Here is a 24,924-nt window from a genome sequence, read left to right on the forward strand (position 1 = left end):
ACACTTCACATCAGCTCTGAGAGTCATCTAGACTCGAAACATCACAATACTATGAATGTTACCTGATCCGTTGTGATCTCCAGCATCTTTTGTTTTCAGTACTCTGTCCAACTTATGTTTTAGCGATATTGACATTAAATTTTTTTTAAAAATCATTAATACTTGTGACATCAGTAGATGGTTTACTCACCGCCATGTAGGCATTTGTTCCCACATATGTTTTGGCTATTGAATTCACCAGCTACAAGAGAAATGGTGTTGTAATTTAAGTACAAATTATCAATAAGATCTTGAACAGTTCTTCCATCTTCAGATTCTAATATCTAAAACAGTAACAATATATCTTAACTGAAAAAAATGGGAAGGTCTAGGATATAAGTAAAGTGAAGTCACCATATGGCTTAGGGAGAGACGAGTTGTGTTGGGTTTAACCTGAGGGTCACCATGGCTCAGGAGAGGAGCAAGTTTGAGATTGAACGCACTCTGTTGGTGTCACTCTGCATCACAAACCAGCGGCTTAGCCAACCGATTGAATGTACACAACTTCAACAACAACTTGCTTTTAATGAACATCCCAGGGTACTTAGTAGAGAAAAAATAGATGTTGTCACTGAAGAGTTGGATAATATAATTAAACAATCAAAGAAGCAAATGACATTCCCGATGAAGGGCTGAAGCCTGAAGCACAATTCTCCTGCTCCTCGGATACTGCCGGACCTGCTAAGTTTTTCCAGCACCACACTCTCAACAAGTTAACTTTGCGTCTGTTATGAGACTTCTTCAGAAATTGATGTTAAAAGAGGGGTTGGAAATGGAGTTCTTTCTCTATTATCACATGAATCGTGGAATCACTGGCAGGACTAGCAAAGGCTAATGGAATGCTGGTCTTTATGTTTAGAGAATTAGAGAATAAAGATGGCAGGAGTTATGCTGCAGCTATACAAAACAGTGGTTAGACCCTATTTGGAGTAGCATGAGCAGAGCAAGCGGGGGGGACAGTGTTGGACGGGGTTGGGGGGCAGGCAGGGGGCGCGGGTTGGACAGGGTTGGGGGCAAGCGGGGGGGCAGAGTTGGACGAGGTTGGGGGTGCGGTGCTGGATGGGATTGGGGGTGGGCAGGGAGGTGGTGTTGGACGGGGCTTGGGGGGCAGGCAGGGAAGCGGTGTTGGATGGGGTTGGGGGGCGGTACTGGACGGGGTTAGGGGGTGGGCAGGGAAGCAGTGTTGGACGGGGTTGGGGGGGGGGGGCGATGCTGGACGGGGTTAGGGGGTGAGCAGGGAAGCGGTGTTGGACGGGGTTGGGGGGGCGGTGCTGGACGGGGTTAGGGGGTGGGCAGGGAGGCGGTGTTGGACGGGGTTGGGGGGCAGGCAGGGAAGCGGTGTTGGACGGGGTTGGGGGGTGGTGCTGGATGGGGTTAGAGGGTGGGCAGGAAGTGGTGTTGGACGGGGTTGGGGGTCGGTGCTGGAAGGGGTTAAGGGGTGGGCAGTGAAGCAGTGTTGGACAGGGTTGGGGGGCGGGCAGGGAAGCGGTATTGGACGGGGTTGGGGGGCGGTGTTGGATGGGGTTGGAGGTAGGTGGGGGGCAGGGAGTGGGGCTCACGCACTATGTGCTGCTGCAGTCTCCTGAACAGGGAGCAGACTTTAAAAACTTCGAGCCCCAGAGGAAAGGCATTTAATCGATTAACCGAGTAATTGATTATCCGAATGAAATAGTGTTCCCCCCATCTCGTTTAGATAATCGAGGTTCCCCTGTATTTGAAATCTTTACCTGATGATTTCAAATATACCTGTTGAATTATAACCTGGTGTCATAGAATAATAGAAGCGTCGTGTTGCGTGATTTCTTACAGAATATAGATGGGTGTAATGAATCTGTGGAATTGTTTACTGCTGAGGGCTGTTGAGTTTGGACTATTAACTATATCAATGCCGAGTCATACAGATTTTAAAATCAGTAAGGGAGTCCAGGATTATGGGTAAAAGTCAGGAAAGTGGAGCTGAGGATCATCAGATTAGCCATTATCTCATTGAATTGTGATCAGACTTGATGGGCTGAATAGTCTATTTCTACTCCTCATCTTCTGGTGTTTTTAAATAATAATTGTGTGTAACTATGAAAAGAATTACATTGATAAAACAGAAAAGAGTTTCTTGACCTTCGAAATGGAATGGTGAGAAATAAACTAATGGCACTCTATTACAAAAGCTGCAATCACTTATAACAAAGTCAGTTTTCGGAACATCTAACAGTCTGAACAAAATTTTCTGTCACCTGGGACCAGCACACTATCCTGATACAAGCTGTCTGCTTACACATTTGACAAAATGGAGAATATACAATGCACCAGGGAGAATAGACTTTGACAACTTTTAATATACCACTGACCTTCTTTTTCTTCAAAATCTTTGACTGAGAAAAAAGGGCGACTGCAATTCAAATCAACACCAAAGCAAGCTCACAGGTCACTACCACAAGTGTCTCAAGGGCCAAAAATGGAAATTAATTAAATTTTGTGCATCGCCTTGTAAATGCCCGCTACTATTGTTGATCTCCACATTAATTTTTATTGCAGGCCTCCACAGTTCCCCAGACACGGCATGCGCTCTGCCCCCTCTATTGTCTGGCCAAACACTCCAAATCAAATACGCATATCAATGACCTGTTCTATTTTTAAATAGTAATTACAATATCAGCAATTTTTCTGTCATTAAACAATGAACAATCATACTCTGATGAAGGAAAGTCACTCAGAGATTAAATGTGAATAAGTCTCTCCCTCAACAAGGGGTCTTTGTTGTGAATCCCTTTGACATGTGGCCAGGTGATTTGAATAAAGATGTCCCCATGAGCATACCTGGGTGCTTACTCCAAAATCGCACAGCTTGACCTGTCCTCGCGTGTTCACTAGCATATTAGAGGGTTTGACATCTGCAAAGGACAAAATAGGAGATAGAAACAATCCCTTTTAAAAGCACCTCAGAATTTAATGATTCTGTAATTACAGCTATGACTCAGTAATGCAGAAAATGAATGCAACACAAAGGCTATACAGATTAGAATGACAAGCTTTGCACCTGCTGCACACATTTATAATGCTCCTGAATACCGTGTTTGAAAAAATGTCTTTCAAATAAGCAAATATTCTCATTACAACATAGTTACTCAATCTACTTATATGAAGTGGAAAAACTTGATTGGTGCCACAAAACAGTTGACACAACCAAGATGATTCTGTCCTGTGTCATTTAAAAAGATGTGCAATTTATTAATGAATATTACAAAAATCTCTGGTGGAATCTTTTATCTCTGTTCTAGCAACATATTTAATAAGGCATCAGCTTATCTACTGTGCAATACAGGAGACAGCTGTCAATTATGACTTCAGAACTTTCAGCATAGCATAATAAGCAAGTGTAACCAATCACTAAAATGAAAAAAACATTTGTAAATAAACAACTTTATGCATAGTTTTTCTTTTTCTGTTGATTCTTTGAAGCATTAATTGGAACAGTATTGCCATCAAGAACTGGTTCAAAGACAGTTACTAAACTCAACAGTGTGAGGCAACTGATATCAACAGGAAACCCGGGTGCTTCATCTTCAACTGTGCATATTAATTTCTCTCTTTCATATAGTGGGGCTGAGGGACTTCTTTAAGCCTATTCCCTTGATGATTTAACTATCACTCCGCATTCCAACAGAAATATCTAACAACAGAAACAAACAAAGGATATTTAAGTTAATCATAACTCTTTGCAACTGATTATTTTTCTGAAGGATACTGTTGAGGGGCAAGTCATTGTTGCTGCTCATAATAAAATGCAAGCAAGGTCAACTTTACTATGCAGTGGCTACTGAGAATTAATTTTAAATGACCAGTTCTTCCCTCTCATTATCATAGTGAGTGAATTGTTCCATGCAATGCAGCATTGAGAGTTCCCAAAGCACAACTGCATCTTACACTGTGATAGTACACACCTGTTTGGGAGTTAAAAGAATAAAACATGCAGTGGGAGCATGCAAATTGTTAGGTAATGCACCCCTGGTAAAATGCAATGTTTATTTTATTCTTCAGTTGTATATTTTCACCTTGCCCTGTTGCTGCAGCCAGTTTCTCCGTTACTACCCTCAAGACAGCACAAATATTTAACAAACATTTTGGACAATGATATAGATTTTTTAAAATGTGATTGCCATACGGATTTTTTGTCGAGGGCAGGGGTGCAGGGGTGGAATGAAAAACATGAATCTCCTGCAGCTGAGAGTATTGGTTAATTTTCCTAAACCTTTGCCAAAATCATGCAGTCATTTGCAATAGCCAAGGGGCAAATTTTTTAAAATCCAATTCTCCCAACTCACTTGCAATGGGAAATTATCAGCCTTTGCTCAGCAATTCTCTACATTACTCTGAAATTATGCAGTTGGAACGGGAGACCGAACATGGATGTGAAAATTGAAGCTTTCATTGCTGAGGGAAACTGTTCAAATGCTACCTGATTTAACTAGGTATTTTATTATTTTGAAACGTGACTTATTCATTTACTTGATTACAGGAATAAAAAATATCTAAGATTTACTCAGAAAAAAGCTGAAATTTGCCAACAAATGCTGAAGCAGTCACTTACATTTTATATGAAACTAAAGGACAAGATAACTTCAATTAGAACAGAATCATATAAACTTGTGAAATCAAAATCTGATGGGGCCTTCCACTTGAGCAAGGTGTTAGAAAGCTGCTGGCACCTTGGAGTCAGATATAAGTTTAAGCCATCACCTACAGAATAGAAAAGCAAGAAGGGACAGAAAGTAAAATTTCATATCACTAATGTTTTCTTTCAGTGATGTAAAAGTGTTCTCCACTTGTGTATTTAGGTTTTTGAATTCATGAATCAATGATAGTAACTCACTGCTACTGCTGAGATGTAATGTAACTATATTTTACGAAGCCATTCTTGGATTGCATCATTTTCATTTCAGTAGGAATTCAATATTAACTTGCTCATTTCTAGTATTCAACATTTAATTAAAGGGATGAAAATGAAACAAGGACATAGAATGACAACATATATATAAGCAAATACATATTTCAACTCTAAATGTACAGAGAATCTAATGTACAAGCGCTTACTAATTAATCATGTAAAGATGACACCACTTTGGTTTTGGGAGCTTGTAAATATAGCTGGCGCCAGTTGATGGAGATGTGGCCAATACATAAAGTTAGATCAATACCTGTTGGGCTTGGATTAATGGGGATGATCTGATAACTGAGATAAATTTACTTCCACCAGAGTGTCCCAATTAATAGGCTTCAACTATGAAATGATGATCTGAAATAATGTCTGCACTTAACTGATCTCAGCCAGGGCAGAGGGTAGACTCACTACTGTTCACCACATTTCCCTGGGCAACAGGAAGTGGTTTGGGTAGATACACACTTGTGTGTTGTCCTCCATAGTTAGACATTCACTGTTAAGACTGACACAAATAAAAACATTTGGATATGCTACAGGAGAACATCCTATGCCTAGTGAACTTCATGTGTGAAGAGATGATAGAGAAGGTAAGGGAAAAAAAACCTACAGAAATGCCAACTTCTCATATAGTCATTGGAAACACGTGAATACAAACTTCAGCATGTGTGACAAAGAGAACTGTGATCTAACTTTGCATATAGTTCTCTACAAAATATCTATGTAGAGTTCTATTTTCTACATTGCTGACATCACTTTATTTTGCCACTCTGAGTTTGAAAACTCAATTTTGTATTTTTCTGTTCACTAAATTAATAACTGTAGCCTTCTTGATCATTTGAGGTTAAAAGAAAACAAGGTATTATTTGTTTAAAAAAAAGTCTAAACAAGGAGTATAACACACCTCTGTGCAAAATCTTTAGGCTCCAGAGGTAGGTAAGGCCTTTCACAACCTGCAGGATAAAATTAGAAGAACATGCATTATAATTATTCCAATTATTCTTTAGAATCTGTTACATTCACACTATGAGTACCTGGCAATAACCATCTCCAAATAGAGAGCTAACAAAACCAGAAATGCTGGAAAGGCTCAGCGGGTCTGGCAGCATCTGTGGAAAGAAATCAGAGTTAACGAATGGGTCCAGGAAGGGTCACTGGACCCAAAATGTTGACTCTGTTTATCTCTCACCCCCCCCTTAGGTGCTCCCCACCTTCCTGAAGAACAGCTAATGTTTGAAGCGTCAACTCTCCTGCTGCTGCTCGGATGCTGCCTGACCAGCTGTGCTTTTCCAGTGCTGCTCTGCCTGGACTTGAATCCCCTATAACCTCTGCTTTCCTACATTTTGCTATTCTCTCCTGTGAGGTCCCTTGACATTGGTGTCATGGTGTTGACTGGATACCATGATTTTCTGCAGTCTCCAGTTTCAAAGAGGCACACACTCTGAAGACCCCTGTATTTTCTGCCTCTGTCTATTCTTCTGGATGGCCACCCATTCACTGTCCTGGAATATCTTGGTCTGTTAGGTGGCCACTTGGATCCAGGAAACTTTCAGACTCACTGGTACTCTGCAATGACTCCAGCAGTCCCTCAAGCTTGAAAATCCTGAGCTCAAGCTCAAGTTGCTGAAGACATTTTCTGCACATGGTCCCTGAAGACATATGAAGTGTCCTGAATTTTGAGTGGAGCAAGAATTGCAAACTATAGGTCTCAGCTGCCCCTCCATGATTTCAGTAAGATTTCTATTTGCCCTTTGAGAATCTAGTGATTACTTTGTTTAAACTATAAATTTTATTGTATTGGAACATGTACAAAGTTTCTTTATTCCAGTACACTTCTTATTAATTCACTCAATGTTATACTCGTCCCATTTGATTTTTCTTTAATTTCCTGAATTCTTGTTCAAAGCAGTGTTTAGAGAGAAGAAAATATTCACCAGCCAATCACATGGTTTCCTATGTCATTCTACTTTGATTTTCCAAACAATCATTTGGTGTTGATTTCTGAGTACATTCTTTGTTTTACCACTCAGCCTTTCTGCTTAAGGGTTTCTACTGACATTGCTCTATTTAGGCCTGCCTGTCTCCCTGATCTGGGATCTTGCTCTTCATTTGGGTCTCCAACGATGCTGCGCTATTTATTATTGAGCTCTCTCTCTCTCTCCAGGTCTTAGGTCTCCTCTGCCAAAACTCCATTTATCACTCTGGCCTGTTCAGTTCTCATTCCTGTCAGTCATTGTTAGGTTATCCCCACAAGACCAAGATGAAAAGCCACAGTGCCACCATTGGTAGACTGCAAGTTCATGGCAATTTACCTTATAAAGGTGAACATATCTTTTATAATGGGGAGAATGTTAATCAAGACAGCTAACAAAATGTGACATATGGCAGGAAGTGCACAGCAAACAAGATTTTAATTTCCCAGAAGCTGTACAACAGCGAGTCTTAGACTCAAGTGCTACACAGCATGGAAACAGATTTTTGGTCCAGGTTTACTATACAAACCAGATATCTTTAATGATCCAGTCTCATTTGCTAGCTTTTAGCCCATATCCCTCTGAATCCTTCCTATTCATGTACTCATCCAGATGCTTTTGAACTGCTGTAATTATACTAGCCTTCAACACTTCCTCTAGCAGCTCGTTCCATGCATGCAACATCATCTGCTGAAAAACGTGCTCCTTATGTCCCTTTTAAATCTTTCCCTCTCACCTTAGATCTATGCTGTCCAGTTATGGACTCCCCTGTATTGGAGAAATGGCCTTGACTATTCAACCTATCCATGTCACTCATGACTTTATAAACTTCTATAAGGTCATCCCTCAGCCTCCAATGTTCCAGGGAAAATAGCCCCAGCCTATTCAGTCTCCCCTATAGCTTAAACCCTCCAACCCTGGCAACATCCTTGTAAATCTTTTCTGAGCCCTTTCAAGTTTCACAACATTCTTCCTATAGCAGGAAGACCAGAATTGCACACAATATTCTAAAAGTGGACTCATCAACAGTGGACTGTTTTGGGACCATTGCTGTTTGTCATTTTTATAAATGACCTGGAGGAAGGGTTAGAAGGTTGGGTGAGCAAGTTTGCGGATGATACGAAAGTCGGAGGAGTTGTAGACAGTGAGGAAGGATATGGCAGGTTACAGCGGGATATAGGGAAGCTGCAGAGCTGGGCAGAAAGGTGGCAAATGGAGTTCAATGTAGCTAAGTGTGAAGTGATTCACTTTGGTAAGAGTAATAAAAAGATGGATTACTGGGCTAATGGTAGACTACTTGGTAGTGTGGAAGAGCAGAGGGATCTTGGTGTCCATGTACACAGATCTCTGAAAGTTGCCACCCAGGTAAATAGTGCAGTGAAGAAGGCATATGGCGTACTGGCTTTTATTGGTAGAGGAATTGAGTTCCGGAGTCCTGAGGTCATGCTGCAGTTGTATAAGACTCTGGTGCGGCCGCATCTGGAATATTGTGTGCAGTTTTGGTCGCCATACTATAGGAAGGATGTGGAGGCACTGGAACGGGTGCAGAGGAAGTTTACCAGGATGTTGCCTGGTATGGTAGGAAGATCCTATGAGGAAAGGCTGAGGCACTTGGGGTTGTTTTCTTTGGAGAAAAGAAGGTTTAGGGGTGATTTGATAGAGGTGTACAAATGATTAGGGGGTTAGATAGGGTTGACAGTGAGAACCTTTTTCCACGTATGGAGTCAGCTATTACAAGGGGGCATAGCTTTAAATTAAGGGGGGGTAGATATAGGACTGATGTTAGGGGTAGGTTCTTCACTCAGCGAGTCGTAAGATCATGGAATGCCCTGCCAGTAGCAGTAGTGGACTCTCCCTCTTTATGGGTATTTAAGCGGGCATTGGATAGGTATATGGAGGATAGTGGGTTAGTGTAGGTTAGGTGGGCTTTGATCGGCGCAACATCGAGGGCCGAAGGGCCTGTACTGCGCTGTATTGTTCTATGTTCTATCAATGTCCTGTACAGTCACAACATAATATCCCAATTCCTATAAGTCAATGCACTGACCAATAAAGGCAAGCGTACCAAACACGTTCTTCACCACATTTTCACTACCCTGTTTACCTATGACTCCACTTTCAATAAACTATGAACCTGCACCCCAAAGGTCTCTTTATTCAGCAACACTCCCCAGGACCTGACCATTACATGTTTAAGTTGTGCCTTGATTTGCCTTACCAAAATGCAGCATCTCACATTTATCTAAATTAAATTCTATCTGCCACTCCTCAGCCCATCTGTCCATCTGATCAAACTCCTGTTGTTCTCGGAGGTAATCTTCTTCGCTGTCCACTACATCATCAATTTCAGTGTTATCTGTAAATTTATTAACCATACCTCCTGTATTCACATTCAAGTCATTTATACAAATAACAAAAAGCAGTGGATCCAGCACCGATCTTAAAAGCACGACACTGGTCACAGGCCTCCAGTCTGTACAACAATTCTTCGCCACCACCCTTGGTCTCCTATCTTCAAGCCAATTTTATATCCAAATGGCTAGGTCTCCCTGTATTCCATGTGAAATAGTCTATCATGCAGGATATTGTCAAATGCCTTACTGAAGTCCATACCGACAATGTCCACGGCTCTGCCTTCATCAATCTTTTTCATCACTTCTTCAAAAAACTCAATCAAGTTTGTGAGGCATGATTTCCCACACACAAAACCATGTTGACTATACCTAATCAGTCCTTGCCTTTCCAAATACATGTACATCATGTCCCTCATAATCCCATCCAACAACTTAACCACTACTGATGTAAAGTCTGGAAGTACAGGTGTAGAAGGTCTTCACAATGGCTGCCTCAAATGGCACCACTTAGGTACAAGTACCGCGGTACAAATCTTTGATTAAAAAAAAAGAGGAAGAAGAAGAAAAGTAGTAACATTGATTACAGTGTCGAAAAAATGAGTTAGAAATAAGATAGCGCGTTTTGAGAAGATTTGAGAAGCTCAAGTTGAGGTTCTGAATGTAGGTTTGCTCACTTAGCTGGAAGATTCGTTTTCATATGTTTCATTACCATACTAGGTAACGTCTTCAGTGAACCTCCAAATGAAGCACTAGTGGTGTAGCCCGCTTTCTATTTATATGTCTGAGTTTCCTTGGGTTGGTGATGTCATTTCCTAGGGTGACATCATTTCCTATCAACAAATACATTGTCTTGGATCCCATTTACCATCCAGTGAGAAAACAAACAGGAAATGACATCACCAACCCAAGGAAACTCACTAGTGCTTCATTTGGAGGCTCACTGAAGATGTTACCTAGTATGGTGATGAAACGTCTGAAAACAAACCTTCAGTGAGCAAACTTACATCCACAAGATAGATATAACATAGTTGAAGAATTGACATTGCAGTCCGGTAAAGAATTTCAAGTAGCAGCAGCTCAACAAGTGGTCTGACTGCCCATGCCAGGCCCCAGTCCAACAATCATCCTGCTCCTCTCCATGCCTCCAGTCTGCTCTCCACTGGCACTAAACTGCACCAACGTAAGTTGCACTACTCCAGGACTCGCTTCCTTTTGCGGTGCTCCAGGACTCATTTCCCCTTGTGTTGCTTCAGGATTGACTCCTGTCACGCTGCACCGGAACTTGCTTTACTGCATGTGGCACTGGGCCTCACATCCCCTCGTGTCGCTTCAGGATTTGTACCCCTCGCAGTGCACTGGGAATCGCTTCCTCGCATGCTGCTTCAGGTCTCATTACCCCTCGCGCTGTTCAGGGACTGCTTCCCTGCATGCTGCTTCAGGTATGTAAAAAGTTGGGAGAGAAAAAGTAAAGAAAGAAAAAGAACAGATGGAGTAGAAGAGCTCTGGGTGGAGTGTCCTACTCTGTTGCCAACTTGGCCAATCTCAACAACGACATCACGTTAGGCGACCTCCAAGTCTTCTGGCACCTCACCCATACCTATTGATGATGCAAATATCTCAGTAAAGGTCCCAGCCATCACTTCCATAGCTTCCCACAAAGTTCTGAGGTACACCTGATCAGGTCCCAGGGATTTATTCACCTTCATCCATTTTAAGATGTCCAGTGCCTCCTCCCTTGTAATATGGACATTTGAAATATCACTATTTATTTCTCCAAGTTGTTCCAAGATTAACCACTGCAGAGATATTATAAGATGTTTCAAGGGAGAATGAATGGTATTTTGAACAAAGGTGTTTGAAGGATATAGCAACAAAATTAATCTTTTGTTTGATTTAAGGGAGAAGGCCACTTGAGACTAACCATCTTTTCTCACATTTAAAAATTCTTTTTTTCAAATCCCACAATTCAAATACTTAACCCCACAATAATGTAACAGAATAATTCATCACACACATAATTAAAATTTTGCTTAGATCCACTAGGCGAAGAGAGTACAATGGAATTTAATGAACGTCCATAACTATTCCATATTACTTTTATAGCCATATATGAATTAGGAAGGGTTTCTAGCATTCCAGTAACTGTGCAAAACAAGAAAATACTGTGCGTAACAATAAAAGCACAATTAAACAGATTTCCGTGACAGATTAACACCTTTCTATAGAAATTCCACATAACAGAGAAAAGGTCTGGCAGGATGCAACTCTAATGTCCAAAGATGTGCAGGGCAGGTGAATTGGCCATGCTAAATTGTCCATAGTGTTAGGTGCATTAGTCAGAGGGAAATGGGTCTGGGTGGGTTACTCTTCAGAGGGTCAGTGTGGACTTGTTGGGCTGAAGGGCCTGTTTCTGCACTGTAGGGAATCTAATCTAATCTAATCTAATACTGTACCCATTTTTAAACTAACAAAACAAAGAGGCCATTGTACTCAAGATTATAAATAAGCTATTTTTCCCAAAAATATACTTTATTCATAAAATTTGTAAAATTACATTCTAAAATATTTTGACTTGAATACCAATAAAATATGACTTGTCTCCATATAGCATACAGTATTCCACTCTTTTCTACTCAATACAGTTGTAATAGTATTAATATTTGCAAAATACGTTCTAGGTCAGTCAGGTATACAGCCTGAGTCCAAAGCATTTCAATTTGTAAATTACAGCATGTGCAATAGATAGATATTTTTCTCTACAGTATATATGGCTTGTTCTACTGAAGTGGCACAATATATTTTCAATGCTCTTAATCTCCATAATCTATATTCTCTGTAAGGCAACAGCCTGAATTCCCAGCTTTGTGTACGATACTGAATGGTCTTAGAAAGCGACCCTTCCCCATTGTGACTGTGCAGTTGTTGCCTCAAACTGTTCTGCATTCCTCAGTATATTGTCCTGAATCTTAAAATGTTCAAGTTGAAGAACAGTCAAGAAGAATTCTTTTACTTAAAGATCAGCAGGTTTTGGGCAGACCAAAGAGTATCCTTTGCCAGGTTGATGTTGACTCTGTGAGCATTCGTGGGAATTGTCATATAATATGAAATTCTGCAGCACAGCTACTTAAGATATCCTTGACAAAATTGCTACATGTTTCTCTAGACCTTCTTTGCAATCACATATTCCACGATGAAATGGTCTTTTCCCTACCACAGCCACCTCTTGAGGGCAATGTGTGGAGGGGGTGAGATTCCGGTATGTAGGAACAATCTGATGGGAAGAGCATTTCTCACCACAAACCAAGCTACATTTTGGTGCAGATTTGTAAATTCACACCATCAAGCCTTCTGCCAAATTACCTTGACAGTCTGTTAGGGATAACAATCCGACAGTAACTACCAAATCTTTTTAACTGGGCCTCAAGGATATTATGTGTAGAGGAACCTTGATTATCGGAATACCAATTATCCAAAAATCGGACTATCTGAAGAAGATCTCGAGGTTCCAACAGAAACATTACATCAAAGGCTGATTGTGTCTTTTGTTTATAGTGATTAAAAGTGTTGCCTAGAACAGTCCTGGACTGATGGGAGCTTGGCACTGTCTCTAAATGACAGACTTTCCGCCCTCCCTCCCTCTCTCTCCCCACACTTTCCCTGGAGTTCTACACAGGGCTGTACCCTAAACCCCCCCTTCCCCAGATAATCTCTCTAACAGTGTCCCATACAGGGCAGAGTGGAACCTGTCAAAACGGTGTGTGTGTGCGTGCGTGCGTGTATTAGTTAGTTAGTTAGTTATTTGGACACTCACCCCGCAAAAGACAGCAGCAGCAGCTGCCTTGTTGTTGATGTCCAGTCCAGCTGACCCGGAGAGGGGATGGGGACAGGGGTTGCAGAGGTGGGCGGTGGCGGTGTTGGGGGTGGACGGTGGAAGTGGAGGGGGGGGGTGGGGTGGGGAGTGGTGTTGGGCCGAATGGGGCAGATGTGAGGAGTGGGCGAGGGGCGGTGTTGGAGTCGGATGGGGGGTGGGGGGAGAAGGATGGTCAGGGGGCGGTGTTGGAGGTGGGTGAGGGCGCGGTATGCTGCAGTCTCCTGAATGGGGAGCAGACTTAATAGAGAACTCCGAGCTCCAGAGGAAAGACATTGAATTGATTAACCAAATAATCAATCATCCATTCGGATAATCGAGGTTCCTCTGTACTGATCACTTAGACTTGATAGATTTGTGGTCATAGGTGTTTTCTGCCTAAACGTCTCCATGAGACACAGGTGGAACTGCATAGTATAATTACTTTGAGTATTCTGAGGTTATGTGGCCAGACCCATCCTTAGCAACAGGTAGAAGCATAGTGTTTTTTGGTGTTTGAATGCGGAGGGTCTAACGCACACAAAGGCAGCCACCAAAATGCAGGTAATACGGGAACATTTTCTTCCCCTTTTTATCCTCCCCTTTTTGTATGTTCTTCAAATATGGGCCATTTTCAACTTCCAGATAAAGCAGATGGCTCAGATAATAGCTATAGTTCAGGAGTGAAGAATAAGCCATGTCTGTGTCTTGTACTGCAAAGCTAAGAGCACCTGATGAGCCTTCATACAAAGTCAAGAGAAGTTGTTCCCACCTGCTCAGTTTTTGTTTGACGATGACTACTTACTCATTACAGTTTGTAGGGCATGCCCAGCTCCTTTGACCAAATCCCCAGCAACTTCAGATAACCCGACTTGAATTTATTGTCACGTGTACCGAGGTACAGTGAAAAGCTTTGTCTTGCGAGCAATACAGGCAGATCACAGAGTTAAGTAGCATAGATAGGTAAATAATAGGTAAACAGCAGCAAAAACAAAAACCCAGATACAGGCGAATGTTAAGAGTTTGTGAGTCCATTCAGTATTCTAACAAACATTAGGGTAGAAACTGTTTCAAAACTGGCTGGTGCGTATGTTCAGGCTTCTGTACCTTCTCCCAATGTTAGAGGTTGCAGAAAAACATTACCAGGGTGGGATGGATCTTCGAGAATGCTGGTGGGCTTTCCTTCACAGCGGGCCTGGTAGATGGATTCTATAGATGGGAAGTTGGCCATTGTGATTGTCTGGGCCAAGTTCACCGCTCTCTGTAACCATCTCCAATCCTGAATGATACAGTTGCCACACCAGGTAGTGATATATCTAGACAGAATGCTCTCGATGTTGCACCTATAAAAGTTGGCAAGAGTATTTGCCGTCATGCCAAATTTCCTCAGCTGCCTGACGCAGAAGAAATGTTATTGGGCCTTTGTAACCAGTGCATCCACATGAAGAGTCCAAGAAAGCTTGCTGTGGATGACCATTCCCAGGAGCTTGACACTCTCCACACGTTCCACCTCTGCACTGTTAATGTGTAGGGGGGGCATGAATAACATCCTGCCAAAAGTCAATAATGAGTTCCTTGGTTTTGCCGGCACTGAGAGCTAGGCTGTTCTCAATGCACCATTTTTCCAGGTCTTCCACCTCCCGTCTGTAGTCCGTTTCATCGCCATTGGAGATTCAACCAACTATGGTGGTGTCATCACAAACCTGTAAATGGCATTAGTTTGGTATTGGTAACACTGTCATGAGTATACAGTGAGTACAGTAGGGGGCTGATTACACACCCCTGGGAGATTCCAGTGTTGAGTGTTAGTGAGGATGAAATATTGTTCCCAGTCTTCACTGATTGTGGCCTGTGGGTCAGGAAACTGAGGATCTAGTTGCAGAGAGTGGGGTTTAGTCTGAGATCATTAAGTTTAGTAATCAATCAGTCTCGAGGGGACAATAGTGTTGAAGGCTGAACTGTAGTCAATGAGTAGGATTCTTACATAGCTGTTCTTGATGTCAAGATGTTCTATGGAGGAGTGAAGGGCAAGTGATATGGCATCTGACGTGGATCGGTTCATCTGATAGGCAAATTGGAGTGGATTAAGAGTAGCGAGGAGGCTGGAGTTGATTAATGCCATGACCAGCCTTTCAAAGCACTTCATGACCACCAAAGTTAGGGCCATTGGGCGGTAGTCATTGAGACATGCTGCATGAGCTTTTTAAGGCACTGGGATGATGTTGGCCCTCTTGAAACAGGCAGGGACAGTGGCCCGCTGCTGGGAGAGGTCGAAGATGATGACAAAGAAGTCAAAGAACTGGCTAATTTATTGTCCAAAAAACATGACCTCACTCTTGCCTTGATTTACCTTGTTTAAGTTTAAACTGGTCGTAGATGCTCATGAGTCTGCGTACAAAATGTGTATTTGAGCAGAAGATCATGATGTTATCTATGTTCAGGAATACTTTGATGAGTGTGCGCTACACCTTGAATAGCCAACTCTTTAGTAAGAAATAAGAAACATAAGAAATGCCTGTACCCTCCTGGTGGGCTCAACAAGATGTCCTATACAACACATGATTAGACAAGGGAGAGAGGTCAGACCTGCCTGATTCCAAATCTAACTGGAAAGCTTTCTAACTTCTACGAATTGATTGAAGCTGCACTACTGATGTTTGTGTACAGCAGTTGTGTTCAGTTGCAGGTTCCTTCTTCAAATCCCTTGAAAAGCACATCCATCAAATAAGTGTGCTTAATTCTGTCAAATGCCTTCTCCTGGTCCAGGCAGAAATTGTCTGTGCCCTTATCCCATACACAGGCAACCATATTGCTGAATGGCATAACGTTCTCAGAAATCTTCTACAGTGCAGGTCTGGTTAAGGGTGAATCATCAACTCCAGAGCTAGATGCGATTGGCAATAATCTTGAACACAATGCTGTTGTCCACTTTCAGTAGTGAGAATAGGTACTGGTACTCCTTTATTAAAAATCCCAAAATCTGAAAAGCTCCAAAATCCGAAGGCTTTTTCATGAAGTTTTTTTTCATTAATAATGTTGGTTGGCGTGCAAACAATTAACCCAACACCATACCCACTCGATGCATGTCACTCAGATGTGATGTGTGGAGCCGTGGCCCAGCACTGGCAGGCCTCAATTCTGCTTCAGGGTCTGTTTTACCCACAGTGCATCTGCTGTTTGGTGAGATTTTAAAAAATTTCACCATCAAACTTTCACTTATTTTGAATTTCAAAAAATTCTGAATTATGAAAACCAGCTGATCCCAAGCATTTTGGATAAAGGATTGTGCACTGGTAATCAATTTCTAATATTCTCCCCTTTTCACCTTCTGCTAGTAAAGGGCAACAATGATGTCTTTCCTGATGGATTTGGATATACAGTACCTCTAACAAATCCTGGCCAATCAAGTCCCATAGACATGAATACAACTTGGCTGTCAAGCCATCCTTTCTGGGAATTTTACTCTTCTCAATGTGCTCTAGGACTTTAGAAACGTGACTTTAGAAACGTGAGTTTTAAGTGTGTAACCTTCCCACGTGCTGTCATTCCATACTTTCCTGACAGAGATCAAGAATGAATGCGTGGTTGTCCTTTCCTGGAGTACAATTCATATAGTCCACTATAAAAGGATTGCTGATCCTGAAATTGTGAGGTTGTGATGACTTTACTGAACTAGTTTCTTCCTTCTGATTGCAGATCTTAGAGCTTTATTGTTCTTTCTGGGAGAAAGAAAGCACATCTCATCCTGCTGAGCACAACAACCTTTAGACCAGAAGTTGATGTTAGTGATCTCCAATGCCAAGAACGAGTTATTTCTGTTTCTTCGCTCCTTGGAAATCCTACTTGACACTGACCCCAGCAACTGAAGAAGGAGCAGATTGTGTACTATTTTCTGGAGTTGGCGCAGGTCCCTCTCTGTTCCTTTCTTACCATTTGATTAATGATGAAGAATCTCTTGATCTTTGATTAGATTGTTTCCAACCAAGATCTGAAAGAGTTCATCTGAGTTTCTCAAATAAAATGTGATTTGGGGCTGATGTGGACATCACTGCCTATAGAAGCTGGTGCCAATGGCATGAGACATGCCTTATGATGACTGTAGTCCATGGAACTAATTTCATTTGTCTTCTGCATTTTAAAGGAATTCCTAAAATTCTATGTGTCCTGTTTTTCTTTCTTAATCTGTTTGCTTGCCTGTCCCAGAAGGTTACATTGTTGTTAGAGGAATTATGAAAGTTAATGATGACTAATTGGTTAGCAATGCTGCTTTACAGCACCGAGGACTCAGGTTCAATTCCACTCTCGGGTGATTGTCTGTGTGGAGTTTGCACATTGTCCCTGTGTCTTCGTGGGTTTCCTCCATATGCTCCGGTTTCTTTCCACTGTCAAAAAATGTCTAGGTTGGGTGGATTGGCCATGCCAAATTGCCCAGAATGTAGAGGCTAGGTGAATTAGTCATGGGAAATGCAGGATTACAGGGATAGGATGGGTTGTGGGATCTAAGTGGGCTGCTCTTCAGATGGTTGGTATGAACTCAATGGGCCAAATGACCATGCTTTCACAGGGTAGAGATTCTATGTTCTATATTTTAATAATTGCAACATGACTCAATGGTCAGACTCAATGAACCTGTTTTGTTCCTGTTAAGTCAGTTTTGAATATGTATACCATCTCAATTTTAAATAGCTCTATTTTTATAAAGCTTTATGATGCACTGTGGCAAATGGGAGTGGAGGTGAAGGCAGATTGAGAGAACTGAGCTAAACTGCAGCAAAAGAAATTTAAATAGAAATTTTCCCAATGTTGACATTTATTAACGAGTTCCTGAAGCACAATGCAGTGCTCAGTGTAGTGGTAGATGTACATTTTTAAGGATCAATTTGTAATACTCCCGACTGCTGCAGGCTATGTAAAATAAACAGAAAAAGCAAGTAAATGGAAATTGTGAAAGTAAGGTTGAAGAAAAGCACTCATTAAATCATTCCAGAACCACCTGGGTCGAAAGCCAAAACTCCCTCTAGAACTGAACCAGTGGGCCTTGAAACAATGGTATCAGTTTAATACTGCAGCACAGAGAAATTAGCAACCACTCAGCATGCTGGAAAATGGGATTAGAATAGTTAGGTGGTTGTTTTTTGACTGGTGCAGACTCGATGAGCCAAAGGGCATTGTCTGGCTGTAGACCTCTATGACTAGATCCAAATATTTTTACTTCTTTCCTTTTAAATCTCCTAATCACTACAACTATCCAAATGTTGTCTGGAAGTCAGTTAGCTCAGCTGCGATGCAAAGTCACGTCAACAATTCCTATACTAGCTGAGTTTACCATGAAGGCCTTACCTTCTCACGCACAACTCTCATCTCAGACATGGTGACCTGGTGGTTAAACTCATCATCAGTCATCTCACTATAATGAGAGAGCACCCTATGGGCCTTTTAGAACAAAATTTGGTCATTTTCATTTTCAACACCCTTGCTTACCCTTTCTTTCACATAATGTAATGGATGATACCAACCATCTTACAAATATGTCAAGGAAATAGTCTAAACCCTAAATTTTATCTTATTTAAAAGCAATTTTAAAGTACTGCATTCCAGATGTAATTCAACTTGTCAAACTACTGGCTTTAATCAAAACACACTGTATTATTACATGCAATTAAAACGCAAAGAAATGAAAGATTTGGTATAACTTTAATCCTACTGGAAACCTTAATAGAACAACAGATTAGTTAACTCCTAAACAGTAATTGTTCCAAGATAGTAACATCCCATAAACACTCCCCTGGCAAAGGCAAAAGAAAATCTATTAAAACAGATCATCTCACATGCATTGTTTCTCCAGTCCAGGAAAAAAGAAAGAACTGAAAACAGCTTCCACAGCCAACCTCAAAACCCAAACAATGCAACCTAAACTAAAACCCTGGTTCTATGGGAGCTTGTTTTCATCCATTCATACTGTTTCTATTGTTCTAACTTAAAAAAAAGGTTGTTTACTTTATTGGCTCAGAAGAGACACACAGCATCTCTGGCTCAAAATTCCTCTTAAAAAAAACACAGGACAAAACATACCTCTTAAAGCCATAGTATTATCACTGCCCCCTCCCCCACTTTGAAAAAAAACCATCAATGCACAAGATGGCTTCATTGTCAAAAACCTTTAATCTTACACTATTAGTAAATATATATGCCACATTGACTCTAAGCATGCAAACATTCAATACTACAGTCCATTTCTTCTGCCACCAAATATCTTCGTTTTTCTTCAAAGTCATGACAACTTGTCAGCAATTACACCATCTCTTCCTGCCACGTGTATCATTTTCAAATTAAATAGCATACTTATAAAACTTCATCTAAACAGTCTGAAATTTTTATCTTTAAGTTTTTCCAAAAATGTTAATTGGTTATGATCAGTATGTAAAATTTTCTCAGACACATTACTGGCACATAAATTTTGCAATGCCAACACCAAACCCAAGGTCTCCATCTCAATTGTGAAACATTTCTTTTGATGAATATTCAAATTTCTGGCAAATGACCCAGTTGGCCTTTCTATCTTCTCAATGTCTTCTTGCAAGACTGCAGCACCGACATCCACATCACTTGCATCAATAACCAACTTGAATGGCTTTGTGTAATTAGGTGTGGCTAACACTGGGGCCATAGTTAAAACAGCTCTCAGGCTGTCAACTACCTTCTGACATTCCTCCATCCACTGAAATTTTCTGCACTTCTTCAATAATTCAATCAGTGGAGCAACCACGCTACTAAAATTTGGTATGCGTTTCAATAAAAACCAGTCACAGGAATTTCCATCTTCGTTGATTGGATGGGAAACTCCCCAATAACCTTTGTTTTCACATTTCACAGGGCCACTGTCCATCTCCAATGATATGACCAGAAGTGTGATTTGGGCTTTAGTGAAATCACTCTTAGACAGGTTTATCACCAAGCTCGCCCTCTGAAGTCAACCAAACAATCCTGATAGATGCTGCAAATGTTCCTTCCATGTGTGATTAAAAATTACCAGATCGTCTATGTACACCACACAATTGGGTAATCCCAAAATGACTTTAGTATTTAATCTTTGAAATATAGCTGGTATATTTTCATCTTTATTTTCATAATTTTAAACTGGGAAAGTCCCTTTGATGTTACAAAAGCTGAAATTTCTTTCACTCTCTCGGATCAGTATCTTTTTCCAGCTTCAAAATGTAAGTTGCTTGTCCCACTTTCTTAATACAGTCTTCCAGCCATGGAATAGAATGTGAATCAGATTTCATAACTGTATTGACTTTGTGGTAATCAATATGTAGGCATTGGGTATCATCCGGTTTTGGCACCATCACTGTGGGTGAGCTCTATTTATTGCAACTCACTTCGATTGTATTGTATTTGAGCGTGCTTTCAATTTCTTTTTGAACCTGTGCCAATTTTACAGTGTTATGTCGATAAGGATGTTGCTTAATTGGAACAGCATTTCTTTTTTTTTAGATTAGATTACTTACAGTGTGGAAACAGGCCCTTCGGCCCAACAAGTCCACATCGCCCCGCCGAAGCGCAACCCACCCATACCCCTACATCTACATCTACCCCTTACCTAACACTACGGGCAATTTAGCATGGCCAATTCACCTAACCTGCACATCTTTGGACTGTGGGAGGAAACCGGAGCACCCGGAGGAAACCCACGCAGACACGGGGAGAACGTGCAAACTCCACACAGTCAGTCGCCTGAGGCGGGAATTGAACCCGGGTCTCCGGCACTGTGAGGCAGCAGTGCTAACCACTTATCTCTACATCTTGCATAATCAGGTTAGTATTTCCTAACTTATTCCCACATATCTCTCCATGTGATTGTAGTAGTTCTTTCAGGTCATTTCAATTTTCCTCTGGAAGGTAATTCAATAATTTCTATCAATTTTTGAAAACTTCTTCATTCTTTAATTTAGTTTGAAGAATATCAAATTCAATTCATCTGGATTTGATTCTTTGTCCAGAGTTGTATCAAGTATCACATTCTCAGTAGTGGGCGGCATGGGAGCTCAGTGGTTGACACAGCTGCCTCACAGTGCAAGGGACCCTGGTTCTTTCCTACCTGGGGCAATTTTCTGTGTAGAATTATTATCTTCTCTCCATGTCAGCATGGGTTTCCTCTGGATGCTCCAGTTCCTTCCCATGGTCCAAAGATGTGCAGATTGGGTGGATTGGCCAGGCTAAAAATTGTTCTGTAGTGTTCAGGGATGTACAGGCTAGCTATGGTAAATTAGAGGTTACAGGGATAGGGTACGGAGCTGGGTCTGAGTGGGATGCTCTTCAGAAAGTCAGCGCAGACTTGATAGGCCAAATGGCCTCTTTCAACAACATAGGGGTTCAATTTTATGATTCTCCTTTTGCTTTCCTTCCATATCAAAATACACGACACAGGGCTTTCCTCTTGTCTAGGATTTTTATCAAATAATTCACCTCACTCAATTTCTTTACGATTTGGTAAGACCCACTGAACCTTGTTTAAAGGCTCACCTACCACTGGTAGTAATACGAACACTTTATCTCCTGAATCAAGAAATTCTTGATTTCTTGACTGCTTCCTGTTTCATCAAATGCTGTGCTACTTTGAAGTGTTGTCTATCCTACTCACTCACTCAATTTAATCTTTCCCTAAAATTTTAAACACATTCCAAATATGCGGTGTCTGAGCTGACTTAACAATTTTTATCTAAATTAAATTCTGTGATCCTTTTACCTCATGTCTGAAAACTAATTCAAATTCACTGAATTTTGTTGATTAATTAGATGCATCCCTAATTACAAGAAGTACAAATGCAATTAATTCATCCTCATCCTCTGAACTGTCCTGAGTTATCAGCATGATCTTTAAAGTTTGATGCGACCACTCTTTATGCTCCTTGCAATTCTTGGTGGTACACAATTGATTGAAACTGCCTTATTCCGAAGATATCCATAGCTTTCTTGAATAATTTTGACTGTATCTTCGTGGGTAGTCTGTATCTAGTAAAAAAATTTGAATCAATCTTCTCCAATCCTTCGAATGGCCTCTGTAAATCTAGGAGACATATCAATTGCAGTCAACAAATATTGATTCCCACTTTTTGTTTTAGGGAAAGGTCCTATGCAATCAATTAAGACTCTTGTAAAAGGTTCCTCAAATGCTGGATAGGTTTTAAAGAGGCTGGTTTTAGCACTGCCTGAAGTTTTCATATTATTTGACTTGTGTGACATGGCAAGCAAAATTCAACCATACTTCTATGCAGTTCAGGCCAATAAAAAGTTTTCTGTATTTTGGCTTGAGTTTTTCTTACTTCTAAATGACCTCCTCCTGGTACCTCGTATGCTACCTGCAACACTTTTTTTCTGTAAGCTGCCAGTAATACAACTTGATGAACTTCTGCCTATTTTTCATCTGCTTGAATATGTGATTATCTCCACTTTCTCATTCAGAGATACATTCAGATTCTTATTCAGTGTAAGCTTTTTGTAAAAACTGCTTTTTTTTCCATCTCTTTTTGATAATTCAACTAACTTTTCTGAACTAAAAATATCCACTTTTATCCTCAACCTGTTCTTATCTTTTCTCAACCATTTAATCAAAAATAGGTTCTGATAATAGAACTTCAACTTCCTTATCTTTATTCTGTGATCTCTCCTCCTGTTTCAACCTGTAGAAACTGCATTACATTGCAGTACAGGCCCTTTGGCCGTCGATGTTGCCCCGGCCTGTGAAACCAGTCTGAAGCCCATCTAAACTATGCTATTCCATTTTTGTCTGCATGTCTATCCAATGACCATTTAAGTGCCCTTAAAGTTGGCAAGTCTACTACTGTTGCAGGCAGTGCATTCCATGTCCCTACTACTCTCTGAGTAAAGAAACTACTTCTGACATCGGTCCTGTGTCTATCACCCCCAGTTTAAAGCTATATCCCCTCGTGCTAGCCATCACCATCCGATGAAAAAGGCTCTCACTGTCCACCCTATCTAACCCTCTGATTATCTTATAAGTCTCAAATACATCACCTCTCAACCTTCTTCTCTCTAAGAAAAACAGCCTCAAGTCCCTCAGCCTTTACTCATAAGACCTTCCCCCCATATCAGGCAACATCCTAGTAAATCTCCTCTGAACCTTTTCCATAGCTTCCACATCCTTCCCATAATATGATGACCAGAACTGCCTGCAATAGTCCAAGTGTGGCCACACCAGAGTTTTGTACAATTGCAGTATGACCTCATGGTTCCGAAACCCAATCCCCCTACTAATAAAAGCTAACACACCCACTAATAAAAGTTAACAACCCTATCAATCTGGGTAGCAACTTTCAGAGATCTATGTACATGGACAGAGAGATCCCTCTGCCCTCTACACTGCCAAGAATCTTACCATTATCCCATTACTCTGCATATCTGTTGTGCCTTCCAAAGTGAATCACCTCACACTTTTCTGCAATAAACTCCAATTATCACCTTAGCCCAGCTCTGCAGCTTATCTATGTAGCTGAAAAATGTGTTGCTGGAAAGGCACAGCAGGTCAGGCAGCATCCAAGGAGCAGGAGAATCGATGTTTCGGGCATAAGCAGGGCTCATGCCCGAAACGTCGATTCTCCTGCTCCTTGGATGCTGCCTGACCTGCTGCGCTTTTCCAGCAACACATTTTCAGCTCTGATCTCCAGCATCTGCAGTCCTCACTATCAGCAAAGTGCTCACCTACCTGCAAATCTAAACCTGGCCGGGTTTATTATCCAGTGCCAAATCTAATGTGATCTTGCCCCTTGTTGACCTGTCTACATAGTGCATCAGGAAACCCTTCTGCACACATTGAACAAAAACTGATCCATCTAAAGTACTTGAACTATAGTATTCCCAGTCAATATTTGGAAAGTTAAAGTCCCCCATAACAACTACCCTGTCACTCTCACTACTATCGAGAATCATCTTTGGTATCCTTACCTCTGCACCACTGGAACTATTCGGAGGACTGTAGACGACTTCTTATAGGGTGACCTCTCCTTTTCCATTTTTAACCTCAGCCCATACTACCTCAGTTGACGAATCTTGAAATGTCCTTTCTGCAGCCGTAATACTGTCCTTGATTAACAATGTCACACCCCCACCTCTTTTACCACCTTCCTTATTCTTACTGAAACATCTAAATCCCAGAACCTGCAATAACCATTCCTGACCCTGTTCTATCCATGTCTCTGAAATGATTACAACATCAAAATCCCAGGTACCAACCTATGCTGCAAGTTCACCTACCTTATTTCGGATGCTCCTGGCATTGAAGTAGACACACTTCAAACCAACTTCTTGCTTGCCGGTGACCTCTTGCAACCTTGAAACCTTATTTCGAACCTCATAACTCTCAACCTTGTGTATACTCGTACTACAATTTGGGTTCCCACCCCCTGCTAAATTAATGTAAACCCACCCGGAGAGCATTAGCATCTTTCTTCTTGTGCCTGAGATGTGACGACCTCCCTGTAATTCCTCTCAATAACCCCCTCTGCCTCCCAAATGATCCAAAGTTCATCCAGCTCCAGCTCTAGTTCCCTTATGTGGTTTTTGAGGAGTTGGAATTGGGTGCACTTCCCGCAGATGCAGTCAGCAGGGACACTAGTGGTGACCCTGGACATCTTAAAATTTTAATTTCTTTACCTACTTTTCCTGGTACATGAGTAAATCTTATCAATGCAGGTGAATACTTTAAAGAAATTTGGTGCTCTCTTATTAACCAACCTCTGACTAGGTTATACATGCTTT

The 24,924-nt window shown here is 41.3% G+C and overlaps 1 protein-coding gene across 3 annotated transcripts in view; it reads right to left on the reverse strand.

The window, feature by feature from the left end:
• Positions 1-24,924, reverse strand: part of map2k5 (mitogen-activated protein kinase kinase 5) — a 385,015-nt gene that overhangs the window by 140,958 nt on the left and 219,133 nt on the right. For all 3 annotated transcript variants that reach the window (XM_072565277.1, XM_072565276.1, XM_072565278.1), the window contains exons 13-15: positions 5,877-5,925; positions 2,854-2,927; positions 191-241 (exon numbers count right to left, since the gene is read on the reverse strand). In XM_072565277.1, the coding sequence (XP_072421378.1) occupies positions 191-241; positions 2,854-2,927; positions 5,877-5,925 (174 nt within the window). The remainder of the gene's footprint in view (positions 1-190; positions 242-2,853; positions 2,928-5,876; positions 5,926-24,924) is intronic.

The sequence above is a fragment of the Chiloscyllium punctatum genome, chromosome 48 (genome assembly GCF_047496795.1).
Source record: "Chiloscyllium punctatum isolate Juve2018m chromosome 48, sChiPun1.3, whole genome shotgun sequence".
In the NCBI taxonomy this organism is placed as follows: domain Eukaryota; kingdom Metazoa; phylum Chordata; class Chondrichthyes; order Orectolobiformes; family Hemiscylliidae; genus Chiloscyllium; species Chiloscyllium punctatum.